Source organism: Triticum aestivum, chromosome 7D (genome assembly GCF_018294505.1).
Source record: "Triticum aestivum cultivar Chinese Spring chromosome 7D, IWGSC CS RefSeq v2.1, whole genome shotgun sequence".
Taxonomy (NCBI): domain Eukaryota; kingdom Viridiplantae; phylum Streptophyta; class Magnoliopsida; order Poales; family Poaceae; genus Triticum; species Triticum aestivum.
In genome coordinates this window covers 138,417,814-138,433,930 of record NC_057814.1, presented here as the reverse complement: position 1 = coordinate 138,433,930, position 16,117 = coordinate 138,417,814, and the positions used below count along the sequence as shown (strand labels likewise).

Below are 16,117 nucleotides of genomic sequence, written 5' to 3'. Positions count from 1 at the left end.
GTGTGTGTGTGTGTGTGTTTGAAAGAGGAGTAGATAGATTATTATCAAGATCGATGTGCCACCCTACTCCTTCGGTGCCGGGTAGTGTGTGTGTGTGTGTGTATGTTTGAGAGAGAAGCCAGTCGATAGATTAGTATCAAGATCGAGGTGTCACCCTACTCCTTCGGTGTTGGGAAGTGTGGGTGTGTGTGGGGGGGGGGGGCAGTGACACTCACATATCTCTACTCTTATAAAAAACAGAGTTGGTGATGATGGTGTTCCTGCCATCCTGCAATATAGGCCATCCGATTTATATCCGACGGACAGGAAGGAAACTATGGCAATTTTGCAAAAAGATACCCACACCCCTCTCCGCATTTGCAAATAAGGCATTCCCTCGTTCATCCTTTTCTCCCACAAGATAAACTTCTCATACAAATGCATCTTGATGTTCCGTGCAACGCATGGGCATCTTGCTAGTAGGGAGAAGGAGTTTGTGTGACACATATCTAGCTATATTAAGTGATAGGTAGATAGCATATGTGTGAGAGACATTATTATACTTTGAGACATTAGTGGCTGAGGGTGGGCGGAATTAAAGGGGTGGGCGTGTTAGACATAGAGAGCGTGTGTGTTTCTGTGTGAGAGACTTGTAGGACGGGGTAGAAAGATGAATTTAACCCTCACGGAGGGAGAAAAATACACGAAGTGCGTGTGTGTGATTCCGATGCCCACAGGGAAATGAGATATGTATGCGTCTGAGAGAGATTGCACAATTCATTCACGTATCACTATCTAGCGATCGTGGACGTGCATCGCTTGAACATAAGTCAATATCTACTTCGTATCGTGGCCAAAGGTACAATATCGATTCAACGCTATAAAGATTGGACACTCACATATCACATTTTTTTCTATTTAAATAAACCTTTTCAGTTGTGCATGCCAAAGTTACAGTGATGTTTCTTCAAACAACCAATGTAGCTATCATATATATGCACCATTGTTACTCTTGCATTCAAATTCATTAGTCTTGGATGATTTAAGTTTCTATTTTGAAGTAATATATGTAATATTCATATATGAATTCAACGGGTACGCAATTTATGAAATGGAGGCTATGCAATCATATGAGGTAACACTTTTAAGTAGCTGACTACAATATCCATTTCTTTTTGTGCGCCTCTACACTAACACGTCAATGCATTATGTTTAAAGTAAATAACCAATGGCACTAAATTATCTATTTACACGAGAAATACATAGGCTGAGCGTTTGATCCCTTTTTTTGTGAACGCGCCACTACACCCGTACAATTGGCCGCGCCCGTGTGAACGTCCAAGTTATCGGTGCATCTGTTGGGGATCGTAGCAGAATTTTAAAATTTCCTACGCATCACCAAGATCCATCTATGGAGTATACTAGCAATGACGGGAAAGGAGTGCATCTACATACCCTTGTAGATCGCGAGCGGAAGCGTTCCAATGAACCGGGTTGATGGAGTCGTACTCGCCGTGATCCAAATCACCGATGAACGAGTGCCGAACGGACGGCACCTCCGTGTTCAACACACGTACGGTGCAGCAACGTCTCCTCCTTCTTGATCCAGCAAGGGGGAAGGAGAGGTTGATGGAGATCCATCAGCACGACGGCGTGGTGGTGGATGTAGCGGGATCTCGGCAGGGCTTCGCCGAGCTTCTGCGAGAGGGAGAGGTGTAGCAGGGGAGGAGGGAGGCGCCCAAGGCTGTAATGTTGCTGCCCTCCCTCCCCCCCTTTATATAGGCCCCCTGGGAGGGGGGGGGGGCGCCGGCCAAGACCCATCTACATGGGGGGCGGCGGCCAAGGGGAAGGGGGGTGGCTTCCCCCCCAAGTCAAGTGGGGCGCCCCCCCACCCTAGGGTTTCCAACCCTAGGCGCATGGGGGAGGGCCATGGGGGGGCGCCCAGCCCACTAGGGGCTGGTTCCCTTCCCACTTCAGCCCACGGGGCCCTCCGGGATAGGTGGCCCCACCCGGTGGACCCCCGGGACCCTTCCGGTGGTCCCGGTACAATACCGATAACCCCCAAAACTTTCCCGGTGGCCAAAACTGGACTTCCTATATATAATTCTTCACCTCCGGACCATTCCGGAACTCCTCGTGACGTCCGGGATCTCATCCGGGACTCCGAACAACTTTCGGGTTTCCGCATACTCATATCTCTACAACCCTAGCGTCACCGAACCTTAAGTGTGTAGACCCTACGGGTTCGAGAGACATGCAGACATGACCGAGACGCCTCTCCGGTCAATAACCAACAGCGGGATCTGGATACCCATGTTGGCTCCCACATGTTCCACGATGATCTCATCGGATGAACCACGATGTCGAGGATTCAATCAATCCCGTATGCAATTCCCTTTGTCAATCGGTATGTTACTTGCCCGAGATTCGATCGTCGGTATCCCAATACCTTGTTCAATCTCGTTACCGGCAAGTCTCTTTACTCGTACCGTAATGCATGATCCCGTGACTAACTCCTTAGTCACATTGAGCTCATTATGATGATGCATTACCGAGTGGGCCCAGAGATACCTCTCCGTCACACGGAGTGACAAATCCCAGTCTCGATCCGTGCCAACCCAACAGACACTTTCGGAGATACCCGTAGTGCACCTTTATAGTCACCCAGTTACGTTGTGACGTTTGGCACACCCAAAGCACTCCTACGGTGTCCGGGAGTTGCACAATCTCATGGTCCAAGGAAAAGATACTTGACATTGGAAAAGATCTAGCAAACGAACTACACGATCTTTGAGCTATGCTTAGGATTGGGTCTTGTCCATCACATAATTCTCCTAATGATGTGATCCCGTTATCAACGACATCCAATGTCCATAGTCAGGAAACCATGACTATCGGTTGATCAACGAGCTAGTCAACTAGAGGCTTACTAGGGACACGTTGTGGTCTATGTATTCACACATGTATTACGATTTCCGGATAACACAATTATAGCATGAACAAAGAAATATAATAATAACCATTTATTATTGCCTCTAGGGCATATTTCCAACAGCATCATCCCGAGTTATTGTCTTTTTTTCTGGGGTGGACTTCACACCAGTTATTAACTGCTGACACGTGCCCCGTGTACACAGTCTAGCATGACCTTCCCGCTAGCACGGTCCAAAATTAGTTGAAACTAGATACGAACGATCCCGCGGGCGGCAAAATCTCCCGCCTCCTTCTAAAATTTTCACCACCTTAGTCTTTAGCATGCAAAATCCCCCTTTTGTCCTTGGTGCACGGAGACCAACAGTTACAATACCACCCTCATCTACATGATAGGTCAGGGCTGCTTTGGTAACTTCCGGTTCCCTCACTACACGGCACCCCCATTTCCTCTCCCCCTCCCGCAAAAACGACTAACTCCACAGCACCAGAGCATCTTACATCACGCCGTCCATACTTCATCGCCCTTTCTCCCCTCCCCTCTCGAAACCCTAGACCGCTCATCCACCGGCGTACCATAGCCCATTCACTGCCATCGGTGTCCACCTCGCCGGATCTGCTTCTGCGGCCGCATCTACCCCTCCCACCTCCCCTAGAAACAAGTAGACTGCTCATCCACCACTGTACCACAGCCCATTCAGTGCCGGCCTTGTCCACGGCGCCGGATCTGCTTCGCCGGTACTCTCGTCAACCGCCGCGCATCTGCAGCGGCTCATTCGTACTCCCCACCGGAGACGCTTCATCCGCACCCCCCGGAGCCGCCCCACCGACGCCCCCGTCGACGGCCTCTGATCCTCTTCGCTGACACCTTCCTCAACCCTACCGGAGCCGCTTCGCCGACACCTTCCTCAACCCTACCGGAGCCGCTTCGCCGACACCATCGTCAACCCTACCGGAGTAGCTTCGCCTATACCATTCTCAACCCTACCGGGGCCGCTTTGACAACTCACAAGTCCACGGCCTCAGATCCGCTTCCTCGCACCCTCATCCAACCTACCGAAGCAGCTTCTGATGCCCCGTCCACGGCCGCAGATCCGCATCATCGACACCACCCTTAACCCAACCACCGAAGCAGCTTCTGACGCCCCGTCCACGGCCGCAGATCCGCATCGTCGACACCATCCTTAACCCAACCACCGGAGCAGCGTCTGACGCCCCGTCCACGGCCGCAGATCCGCATCGTCGACACCATCCTTAACCCAACCACCGGAGCAGCTTTTGACGCCCCGTCCACGGCCGCAGATCCGCGTCGTCGACACCATCCTTAACCCAACCACCGGAACAGCTTCACCTATGCCCTCGTCCACGGCCACAGATCCGCTTCGCCCACACCGTAGTCCACCCTACCGGAGCCGCTCCACAAACACCCTACTCGACGGTTCTAGATCTCCTTGCCGGACCCCGACAGCCAGCGCATCGTCATCACCCTCGATGTTTCTAACCTGATTCCCACCGTCTGGAGAGATGCCAAGCACCCGCCACGGCCTAGGTACTTGTCACCTTTAAACCCGTCCAGCATCACCTGCCCGATGTACTTCAAATATACTAACCGGTCGCTGTTACCTGTTATGCAGCTGGCAAAAACTACAAGGACGATGTTTCTTTTGGATCTAACAGCTTGGCCAACCAAGATCCTAGACTGAGGCATTGCTATGATCTTGTAAGCGCGTCTCTCTCTCTTGTATTTTTCTGTGCCTGCCAGCGTGCTTTGCTAGGATTTTCGACAAGTAATCCCTTTGTGCAGACAATGATTTCTACTACTGGCTGCTAAATTAGATATGTAGATGTCATACATGATACTACCTCGTACCTCCGTTCCTAAATATAAGTCTTTCTAGAGATTCCACTATAGGCTACATACGGAGCAAAATGAGTGAATCTACACTCGAAAACGCATCTATATACATCTGTATGTGGTCCATACTGGAATCTCTACAAAGACATATATTTAGGAACAGGGGCAGTACATTACACAAAATCGTAGGTGGCATGTAGGAATTCCAGTGCACTACATTAGGCTCCCTTAGAGTGCCTGCTAGTCCAGCATACAGAGTCATGGCTAGTTTATGGTACGCACACAATCATTAATTGGTGGTTTAAACATGCGCAAGGGATATGCAATGTAGTATCATGCAGAGATGTCTGAAATTAGCCGTGTCAACTTGCAGATAGGGTTACACAATGAAAAAGTACAAGATGTATGTGGCAATTTCATGGAACATCGCAAAAAAAGGAGAGGCAGCGGTGAGCCTATACAGTGTGCTATGGTACGTCACTCCTCCATTGCAATCATTGTGACATGTTATTTGTATGCCAGTTCTATTAGCCAAGTTTCTTAGGGACAGTTATTACGAGTTATCCTAAGAAAATAAGCACCTGTGAATATAAGCTCCATGTAATAAGCCAACCAGTTCATTTCATTGTGTTTTCAGCTTATCTTTGGTATGATCAGTGGAAAGTCTAGATTGCATTATATTGTTTTCATTTTGCTGCCCATATGGAAATTAATTTGACTTGCAAACATCACAAATTGAACCCAGTGCAGTAATTAATATGATAGGAAAATATACCATCACTATTTGGTCAAAATGCAAATACAAAGATACCATCTACTTGGCACAATCTACTTTAGTCAATGTTTTCCATAGAGATTCCATTGCCTAATTTAAACGAAGAACGCATGACCCACATTTAAATGAAGAACAATTATTTTATTGAAATTCGATGGTCCAAGTGGCTGGTTATTATCGTATAGCAGCACCACCTGAAAGCATCATATAGCAGCAGCAGCAGCTCATAGCAACTCATCATACAACAACAGCTCAGAGCAATTCATCATATAGCAGCAGCAGGAGCAGCTCATAGCAATTCATCATATAGCAGCAGCAGGAGCAGCTCATAGCAATTCATCATATAGCAGCAGCAGGAGCAGCTTGTAGCAACTCATCATATAGCAGCAGCAGCTCATAGCAACTCATCATACAGCAGCAGCTCATAGCAATTCATCATATAGCAGCAGCAGGAGCAGCTCATAGCAATGCATCATATAGCAGCAGCAGAAGCAGCTCATAGCAATTCATCGTATAGTGGATCAAAATGAAAATTTGGCAAAAAATCAGAGGAGATCCTCACCTTGTTGGATGAGCTCATCCTTCAACAGCACCTCAAGGCCATGGCCTGGGAGGAGGGGAGGGGGAATAAGGTGCCTTCTGCCGCAGTGTGGCATCAGCCGTAGTTGTGCAGCGCCCGCCGGAGTAGTGCGTTGGACGAACCACAGTGGAGCAGCTGCTGGAGACCATGAGAATGAGGGGCGGCGCCAGAGGGAGGATCAGCCAGGGAGATTTGCCCCTACCCGCCGGCCATGTAGCCTAGCTGGACATAGCATCGTCGAGGACCAGGCCAGATGGGACCAGTGGCGACGGCTCACTGGAGGAACCCTAGTGCTGCAGGCAGGGGATCGAGGTAGAGGGAAAGGGGAGAGGAGATGCAAGCGGGCAGGGCAATGAATGCTTGCGTGTTTGTTTTTACTTGAGGGTCAGGTGTGACACGGGCATCAGCAGTTGCATTTTGAGTGTAATATAGGCAGACAACAGAGTCATTTCACTATTCCCCTTCCCTTCAATTTTTAGTGAGGTTCTACCCGAAACACCCCCCCTCCAAAGCGAAATTAGTTAAGCCCAAGCACATAACTCAAAAATGACTTCTTTACATCTTTTATGGCTTATTTTGACAATATGCCCTGAAAAGGCGGAATCGAACTGGCCCTTAACCTGCAATTCAATTGTGCGTGCAATGATGAATCACTCCTGCCTGTTATCTGTACATTTAGGCATCATCATACATGGCATAACCTAATACATGTGCATTCCATTGTAGAATCTGGAATATGCAATATTTATGTTAGTTCATACGTTGCACATGATGTTTAAATGCCCCTTAAATCTGGTCAGTCAAGTGATGGTCTTTAAGCCTCCTTCTTTGCTTCTTTTCTTGATATGTAAGATTTGCTCACACATCTGTTCAATTGCTTGTTTGCATCAGCCAGCCATACTAGGACTTTTTGCTTTGATTACTTGTTGTTCTTGACCTAACACTCTAACAGAGCTTGTCAATGATTTAAACACTAAGGGCTGCTGTAGTGGGGCCTTGTCTAACTCATAGGTGACATAAATGTTTGGCTGTACACTACAGTAGGCTCTTCAAGAGTACCTGGAGATCCAGCTCGAAGGTATGCCTAGTTTTTGCATAGTGCAGACATAGTAAATGCACATTTCATTGTGTGCAAGTGCAAGAGATGCGGCATGTTTCATTATGTGGTGTTGTTTTGTTATAATCTCATCCTGTTGTGTTCACAGACTGGAAAGTATGCATATTTATCTTCCAAGGAGACGAGTAACTAGTTTGTGTCACCTTGCAGAGGGGGTGCAATGAAGATAAGATTGAGGATTTCCAAGTACAAGATGTTAAGAAGGAGCCTTGCAAGAGAAGTAGGAGCTGCGCTGAGCCTCTTCAACCTGCTAAGGTAAGTCACTGTATGCAACTCAACAGTTCAATTCCTTGTTTGTTTCAGGCATAGTTAATTTTCTCTTTTCAATTGCTTTATTTGTCCTCAGTTAATGAGATGCCCAAATAATCATGCCTGATGTTCGGTACTTGTATCACTATTAGTTGACATAATTAAAGGCCTTACCATTTAATTACTCTGCCGAAGTGTGCTTGAAGCTTTGAAGTCTATTAACCAACTATTATTGCATGAGGCTCAAAATCTAGTTTATACTACGCTAATGATTGCATAGTTTTTCCTGCTGTAGTATGTTTGTATGAAACCCTCTGCTGTTCATTATGCCCCCTAAGACTTTAATTGAGGCACAGAATGGCCAACTGCTTGCTTACTTATACGCAACGTGCTGTCTAAATTTGTAACTTGTCTGTGTTTTCGATTGGGCCCCAACATCATGCTCCTTTGGTGAGCTAAGAGGGATTTCTGTATGCAGGCTGCACAGACTATCTTTTTTATAATTTTTAAAATATCACCTGCTTATGCTTCATGACGTGTAACATTTTTTTAAAGTGACGTGTAACATTATTGTTACTCCTGTTTTGCCATGTAGTACAAAATAGTGTCTTGTTCGCTTCACTGTTGTAACTATATTTTTGCTCTAGTCATGTGTACTTACAGAAACATTTCAGGATGAAGTGACATCAACACAAAGATCTGCGAGCAGTGCGGCATGGCCGTTACCGAATGATTATGGATTGGAATTGGAATGTGCTGATATTCTCGAGCATCAACTAGAGGTGGCAAGACAACGTGTACATGATTGTCAACGTATAATCAACAAGTTAAGACTGGACATGCAGGTATTAGATGCAGGAGTCAAAAAAATGAAACAAGACACTGAGGTAACCATGAAGGAATTGGAGATTTTGCAGACTGAAATTTGTGCTATCTGAATCCGGCCAATCCTATTTTCTGAAGAGATTATAGTTCAAATGGAGTTAAGTTGATGCGCGTCCATGATGTATGAGCTGTATTTGCCCAGTATATGTAATTTGCTGTTTGTGTATGCTTTATTATCACCTGTGCCGAACTATAATGCCCAGTGGGTATAATCGGCTGTAATTTGTTTATTGTATAGTGTAGGATTATTCTACCTTTCTATGCCTTGATCTCTTTGTTGTATAGTGTATGCTTTTTAGAGGTGATAGTATTGAGTAGGATAATTATTTGAATATGCTATATCGTTCAAACGGGGGCCAACTCGCCCGACCATGGCCCTTCATGGGCCGTCGGATCCATGGGCCTTCTACGTCTCGTAGGATCCATGGGCCTTCTATGTCTCGTAGGATCCATGGGCCTTGTACGTCTCGTAGGATCCATGGGCCTTCTACGTCTCGTAGGACCCATGGGCCTTCTACGTCTCGTAGGATCCATGGGCCGCCGACTCATTTATGGGTCTTGTACGGGCCTTTAATGGGCCGTAGACGGGCCTTTAATGGAAATCGTATATTTTATGGGCTGACCATAATGGGCCGTTAATGGGCCGTATTTGGTGATGCTATGAAAATGGCCCAACAGACTAACGGTCCACAAACGGGCCGACTGTAACGACGGGCTGAATTTGGCCCACAAGCAGAAAATGACAGTAACGGGTCGTAAGTAACCGAATGCTGCAAATGAGACCAAGAATAAATGGGCCCTCAGAAGGCCGAAAGTTAACTTGGGCTGAAAACGGCCCAACGGAATAACGGGCCGTTAATGGGTATAAAGTGATACACTGTTCATTACGGGCTAGTTTCACCACGGGCCGTTAATGTGTGTAAAGTAATACACTGTTCATTACGGGCCAGTTTCAGCACGGGCCGCTAATGGGCCAAGAGTTACAGAGGGCCTCATATGGGCCGAAAGACGTCATGGGCTATACATGGGCCAGAAGTGAAAACGGGCTGGAATCATATTGGATGGCCCAGATGACGCTACTGGGCCTAATTCGGATAGGGCGTAACGGGCCTTGGGTTAGCGGGCTGTAAATGGGCTATATGCGAACATGCCATTAACAGGCTTTCCATGGGCCGGCCCGCCAGCTTTTGACCAAGTCAAACGGGCCGGCCTTTTCACGGGAATGGGCCACTGTTGGGCCGTGCTACGTGTCGACGTATCATAGGCGCCTTCCGTCCAATGAGTGGATGACATCTGTCCCAACGATGAGCCGACACGTGTTTCCTCTAGCCAATGATGATTTTACACGTGGAAAATCCCCATTGGTCGGGGCTGTTAACGGGTTATCGGATCCAAAACCCGACCCGATAGCTTAACGGCGTTCCGTTACGGTGGATGCCACGTGTCGGTCACCCTTGACGAAAGCACTTCTGTGGCGCGATTTATCGTCATGGAAGTGGACACTTCCGTGATGAAAATTTTGGTAATGTCATGGAACACTTCTACGACAGCACAGGTATGACTATCTTGATTCTGTCATAAATTTGTCATGGATGTACATGCATGACAAAAAACGCGACCTACTGTGACAAACACGTATCATCATGGAAGTGTATTTTTTTCGTGCGTAATCAAGAGAGGTCTATCTATGCTTCTTTAGTTAAAGAGATTAGATATCTCTTATCTCTTCGTGAAAACTGTATTACTCATATAAGCCGTTCTCAAAATAAGGTTAGCGATAGCTTAGTGAATTTCCATCGCGTAGAGGGTAGAACAATGACTTGGATAGGTTCTGGCCCTGCGTGTGCACTGGAACTAGCTTCTGCTGATTGTAACACTGTTATGGTTTGAGTAATACAAGTTTTTCACGCGCAAAAGAAAAGAAAAAAAAGAGAGAGAAACAATAGGGAAAGCTGATGTTTTCCACTGTGATTTTCAGATTGAGAAAACGCCATAGCAAAACCCGTCGTTTATTACGGCTGTTTCTTCTCACGAAAATAGAAAAGAAGAAGAGGAGAAAAACAGGTGTCCGGTAGCTAGGCAGTTGAACGACGAGCACCAACTCCCTGCATGCCCGGCGGTTTGCTGCAGCCAAGTCCCTCCCTGCCACCCAGTTTTCCTCCCCGTTTCCCCCGCCCCTAGCCTCGCCACGATCCTCTTCTGCTCCGAGGAACCAAAAATTTCCCTCCACGACATCCTCTCGATCAAAGCGGCGGCAATGCCGTAGCCAGCCACGTACTACGCCGATCGAATGCCGGCCAAGCCATGGTCGACGCCTCGCGCCCTCACACACCGGACGACGTGAACCGCGGCGATCGGCAGGAAAGGTAAGATCGATCTCGATCTCGACAAGGAAGATAGTGGATGAATTTGAGTGGGCGCTTTTCTGATTTGGCATTATCTTTCTTCTTCCTTCCAGCGCATCATCACCATGTCCAACATCTTCGGCAAGAAAGGGAAGAGTTTCGGCGGTCCAGGTTAGAAATCAGTTCCCCATTTAGATCCATTCTGCATTTCCAACATCTTAGGGCGCTTTTCGATACAAACGTAACGAACATACGTTTGCAGATTCGCCGCACAGTCGTGCGGCACGCGTGCGGTTCAAGAGCGCGAGCCTGAACTGCGTCGACTCGCCCAAGAAGCAGAATGACGACACCTGCAAATACAGGTAGAGTTGGATTGACTCTTCGACAGTCCTCAGTTTGGTTATCTGATCTCTGAATCTTGGCCTGGATAAATATATTTCTATTCAAGATGTTTGTGAGAATTCACCACATGGAAATATTGCACGCAGGGTGTTCGTTGGTACGTGGAACGTGGGAGGGAAGAACCCGAACGACGGGCTTAACCTGCAGGACTTCCTGCAGGTGGACGAGTCCTCCGACATTTACGTCTTAGGGTAATGCGCGCCATGGCACTTCCTCGTGTGTATGTATTGATTCATGAGTTTGATGGTGCAATGGCGATGTATGTATCATCGCTTTGCCATCTTCCATCATGGCGTATGTGGGGTTCTGACCGACGCTGTATGAGTAGGTTTCAGGAGATCGTCCCCCTGACCGCCGGCAACGTGCTGGTCCTGGAGGACAACGAGCCGGCGGCGAGGTGGCTGGCGCTCATCCACCAGGCGCTCAACCACCCGCAGGAGCAGCCGGACAGCGACGAGCCGCCGGAGCCTGGCCCCGCCGACGCCGGCCGGCAGCAGAACCGGCGGCGCGACGCCGTGGCCACCAGGTCCTCCAGCGGCAACCTCTTCTTCCAGACGCCGTCGCTCAAGCTCGTCAGCAGCAGCTACCGCGTCGACAGCGCGCTCGTCAAGACCTGCAACTGCTCCGCGGAGGCGTCCCTGCAGCGCCGCCGCGCCACGGAGGTGCGCGAGTCCGTGTACCGCGCCGCCGAGACGCCCCCCGCGAGCACGGCCGCCGAGGCGACGTCGACGTCGACGTCGGCCGGCGGCTGGGACGACGAAGGCGCCGCCGGATCGCCGGGGCAGTGCGAGCCGACGGCGGCGGACGGCGGCGGCATGAGCTACTGCCTGATCGCGAGCAAGCAGATGGTGGGGCTGTTCCTGTCGGTGTGGGTGAAGAAGGAGCTGGTGGAGCACGTGGGGCACCTCCGGGTGGACTGCGTCGGCCGGGGCATCATGCGCTGGCTGGGCAACAAGGGGTGCATCGCCATGAGCATGACGCTGCACCACACCAGCCTCTGCTTCGTGTGCAGCCACCTGGCCTCCGGCGAGAAGGAGGGCGACGAGGTCCGGAGGAACGCCGACGTCGCCGAGATCCTCAAGAGCGCGCACTTCCCCCGCGCATGCAAGTCCTCCGCCGCCCACCAGCGCGTCCTCCCCGAGCGGATCCTCGAGCACGAGTACGTTCCTAGCTATCTCGTTGACAATCTTCACCATTAATCTGGCTCTGACAAGCAAAAATTCTTCCATTGATTGATGCGCAACAGCAAGATGATCTGGCTCGGGGACCTCAACTACCGAGTCTCCCTGAGCTACGAGGAGACGAGGACGTTGCTGGAGGAGAACGACTGGGACGCTCTGCTGGAGAAGGACCAGGTACCGTCTGAACTCTGAACTGCAAATTTTCTTCAGAAACTGCACGCCTATCTCTGACTCAATGGCCGGCTTCGTTGCAATGCAGCTGATGATCGAGAGGGAGGCGGGGAGGGTGTTCGGGGGCTGGAAGGAGGGCAAGATCAGCTTCGCGCCGACGTACAAGTACACGCAGAACTCCGACGCGTACGCCGGCGAGACGGTCAAGTCCAAGAAGAAGCGGCGAACCCCGGCATGGTACGTACTCCCTGCGAATGCCGCCGGCGGTTGTAAGCTTAGCTTAGGTCTGACACTCGAAAGGGATTACTGAGGAGTGCCATGCCAGCGTAGGTGCGACCGGATACTGTGGCACGGCGAAGGCATCGAGCAGCTGCAGTACCTGCGGGGCGAGTCCAGGTTCTCCGACCACCGGCCGGTCTGGGGCGTGTTCGCCGTCGAGGTGGAGGCCGGCGGCGGCAGGATGAGGAACTGCTACTCGATGTCCGCGCGGATCGGCCACGACAAGCCGGGGTCGCCGCAGAGGCACGGCGGCTCCGTCGAGCCCTCGTCGTAGCTGCATGCGGCCTTGTAGTTGTACTTGTATGTATGATGTAGCTTAATCTGCTAAAGGGTCAGGAAAGATTTGGAGCCACCACTGACAGGTTGAGATCGCAGCTCGATCTTGTCAGGCTAATGTATGTTACTACTAACTGAAAACTAATAAAAGGGTCTAACTATATTAACAATCTTGATTTTAAGGTAGCTGAAGTATAAGTGAAAATAGACAGGAGCTCCTTAAATTAAAAAAAGTACCAAGAAAATTCAAAAAACCCAGGAATCTTGGATATCAAACTTGGGTGCCCAATCTACTTCCGTGTGAAGTTTCGTGAAAAAATAACAGAAAATGTATCCTGGGCTAGAAAAAATATGATCCATCTAAACCGTTCTTTTCTAGTATATTACTAGCTTAACCCGCGTGGCGACACGCTGCACCCGACGATCAGTCGCGACTATATGTAGACTATGGTCTAATTAAGCAACAGAGTAATAAACAAACATTCGCTATCAATTAAAGGGAGGGATAACAATATATAAAAAGGTTGAAGATGACAAAGAAGTAGATTTACTACAACAATGCAAATCCATGGACACAAAGAGAACGACTAATATTTGCACACCTCTAAGAAGAACTACTTATTGAAACCATATACATCCACTCTACATAATGGCTGTACATGGAGATACAAACACACCGTAATAAGAAGCCGCAAATATCTTTCACTGGATTAGATCATCCTGGTATAACCTCTTGCAGGATTAGTGCCGGTAATAAAATGATACAGAGCTTTTTCAAATTCTTGGACACGGCCAACAGGTGGATACGCTCCTGTGCATGTGATGATAGGATCCTCGCTATGATGGAGTGGCAACACATCGGAGAACTTGTTGCATATCTTGGCTAAAATCATTGTTTGCCTTCACTAGTAGAAAAAGGGTCAAATGTCAAGCACATTAGTGCCGGTTTGATTTTGAGCCGGCACTAATGTGTGCATTAGTGCCGGTTCCAACGGCTAGCCGGCCGCTCTCATTAGTACCGGTTTGTGACGAACCTTTAGCACCGGTTCGTGCCACGGACCGGTACTAAAGTGAGTTGTGGAAGGATGTTGTCAGTCCGAGGCCCCTCTAGCACCTTTAGCACCGGTTCGTGCCACGAACCGGTGCTAAAGGTCGTCCTACATAAACCCTTCGTCCACCCGAGCTCGCTCTGTTCTTCCCCTTTCCCCTCTCCTCTCTGTTCTCCCCTCTTCCTCTCGAGCTCATCACACATTTCGCCCAAAAATTGTCAAGATTTGAAGGCCCCATCCATTCAAATGATCACAAAGGTTAGCAACTTTGTCCTTTCATCTCTCATTGCTAGATTAGCTCTTGCAATGCTTTGTATAGTGATTAATTTATGAGTTTAGTAATTTGGGAGGAAATATATGTGCTAGTATTTGATTTATATGCAATTTGAGGTCAAAAATAACACTTAGTTTGCATATGTAGGTGTGGTTTACTTAGTGCCTTCTAAATCTCCGTCGTAACCACCGTCGATCGCCCACACCGTTCCGTCGCCGGCACCACCTTGTGGTGGGCCTCTTGTTCATGAATGTTTTACATTACCAAATTGATGTTTGTGTGATTTGGATATATAGTTACTCGTATAATTATCTTACCCGTACGTTGTTTGTTATACATAGTGCCATGGTTTTGATATCCGTCCCCGTCGGCCCTCGTCCTTGTTATGATTCAGATGTGGTATATTCTCTTTTAAAACTAGTTGTTGCATTTCGTGTTTATGACAAATTATGCCCATCAAGTGGACATAGATATTTTTATCTAGGAGGTTTGTGAACCGGAAATTCCAACCGACCCTATTGTTGAGAGGTTAAATTTAGTTGAAAGAGAAAACGAGTATTTGAAAGAAAAATTGAAAAGAATTGAGGGGGAGAAGATGGAATTGGAGTTGCATGTTGCCGATGTTGTCGATGATCACAAGATCAAGATGGAGAAAATGCGCTTGAAGATTAGAAAGATTAAAAAATATGCCATTGATAGTGAGGCTTGGTATCATTATGCTGTTGGATCAATTGTTACCTTAGTTGCGATCTTGATTGCATTTGTTGTTGCATTTAAATGCTTTAGTTAGAGAGTTATTTGTTTGTTGCATTTAAGTGTTGTATGAACTTTATGTATGAACTTGTATTAATTTGGTCTTTTCGGTGTTGTGTAATGAAGATGAGCCGACAATGGATGTACGATGACCGATGCTCTCCCGAGTTCATTAATGGCGTGCAAACTTTTCTGCTTGCGGCTGAGGCAAACAAGCGGGCGGATGGTTTTATGCCTTGTCCATGTGCTGTCTGTAAGAATGATCACAATTACTCTACGTCAAGAACCATTCACGTCCACCTGATTAAGTCCGGTTTCATGCCCCACTATAATGTTTGGACCAAGCACGGAGAAAGAGGGGTTATGATGGAAGACAATGAAGAAGAAGAGGACGACGACAGCTATCCTGGCCATGGGTTCCCTGAATACGATGATACAACAATGGGGGAAGAAGCGGAGCCGGCAATGCGGGAAGAAGCTGAAGAAGAGGCATCAGATGAGCCCGCTGATGATCTAGGTCGGGCCATTGCCGATGCAAAGAGAAACTGCGCAAGTGATTTGAAGAAGAAGAAGTTGCAACGCATGTTAGAGGATCACAAGAAATTGTTGTACCCGAATTGCGAAGCTGACAAGAAAAAGTTGGGAACCACACTGGAATTGCTGCAATGGAAGGCAGAGAATGGTGTATCTGACAAGGGATTTGGAAAGTTGCTGGTAATAATAAAGAATATGCTTCCGAAGGACAACGAATTGCCCGAGAGTACGTACGAAGCAAAGAAAGTTGTCTGCCCTCTAGGGTTAGAGGTGCAGAAGATACATGCATGCCCTAATGACTGCATCCTCTACCGTGGTGAGCACGAGGATTTGAACGCTTGCCCGGTATGCGGTGCATTGCGCTATAAGATCAGCCGCGATGACCCTGGTGATGTCGAGGGCGAGCGCCCCAGGAAGAAGATTCCTGCCAAGGTGATGTGGTATGCTCCTATAATACCACGGTTGAAACGTTTGTTCCAAAC

General features: G+C 48.3%; 1 protein-coding gene across 1 annotated transcript; it reads left to right on the top strand.

Annotated features, from left to right (window-relative positions):
* The first annotated feature begins 10,458 nt into the window (after positions 1-10,458).
* Positions 10,459-13,188, top strand: LOC123167752 (type I inositol polyphosphate 5-phosphatase 10). The gene is made up of 8 exons (XM_044585617.1): positions 10,459-10,737; positions 10,830-10,887; positions 10,979-11,078; positions 11,205-11,309; positions 11,447-12,277; positions 12,365-12,473; positions 12,559-12,707; positions 12,801-13,188. The coding sequence occupies exons 2-8, from the start codon at positions 10,842-10,844 to the stop codon at positions 13,021-13,023; spliced, it is 1,563 nt and encodes a 520-aa protein (XP_044441552.1). The 5' UTR covers positions 10,459-10,737; positions 10,830-10,841; the 3' UTR covers positions 13,024-13,188.
* Positions 13,189-16,117: the final 2,929 nt, after the last annotated feature.

What these genes read in the sequence shown, in the direction of transcription:
- LOC123167752 (XM_044585617.1), top strand. Translation starts at nt 10,842, where the DNA reads ATGTCCAACATCTTCGGCAAGAAAGGGAAGAGTTTCGGCGGTCCAG. An exon ending in TCCGACATTTACGTCTTAGG is followed by an intron (nt 11,310 to 11,446) that starts GTAATGCGCGCC and finishes CTGTATGAGTAG; the next exon opens with GTTTCAGGAGATCGTCCCCC. An exon ending in GAGCGGATCCTCGAGCACGA is followed by an intron (nt 12,278 to 12,364) that starts GTACGTTCCTAG and finishes GATGCGCAACAG; the next exon opens with CAAGATGATCTGGCTCGGGG.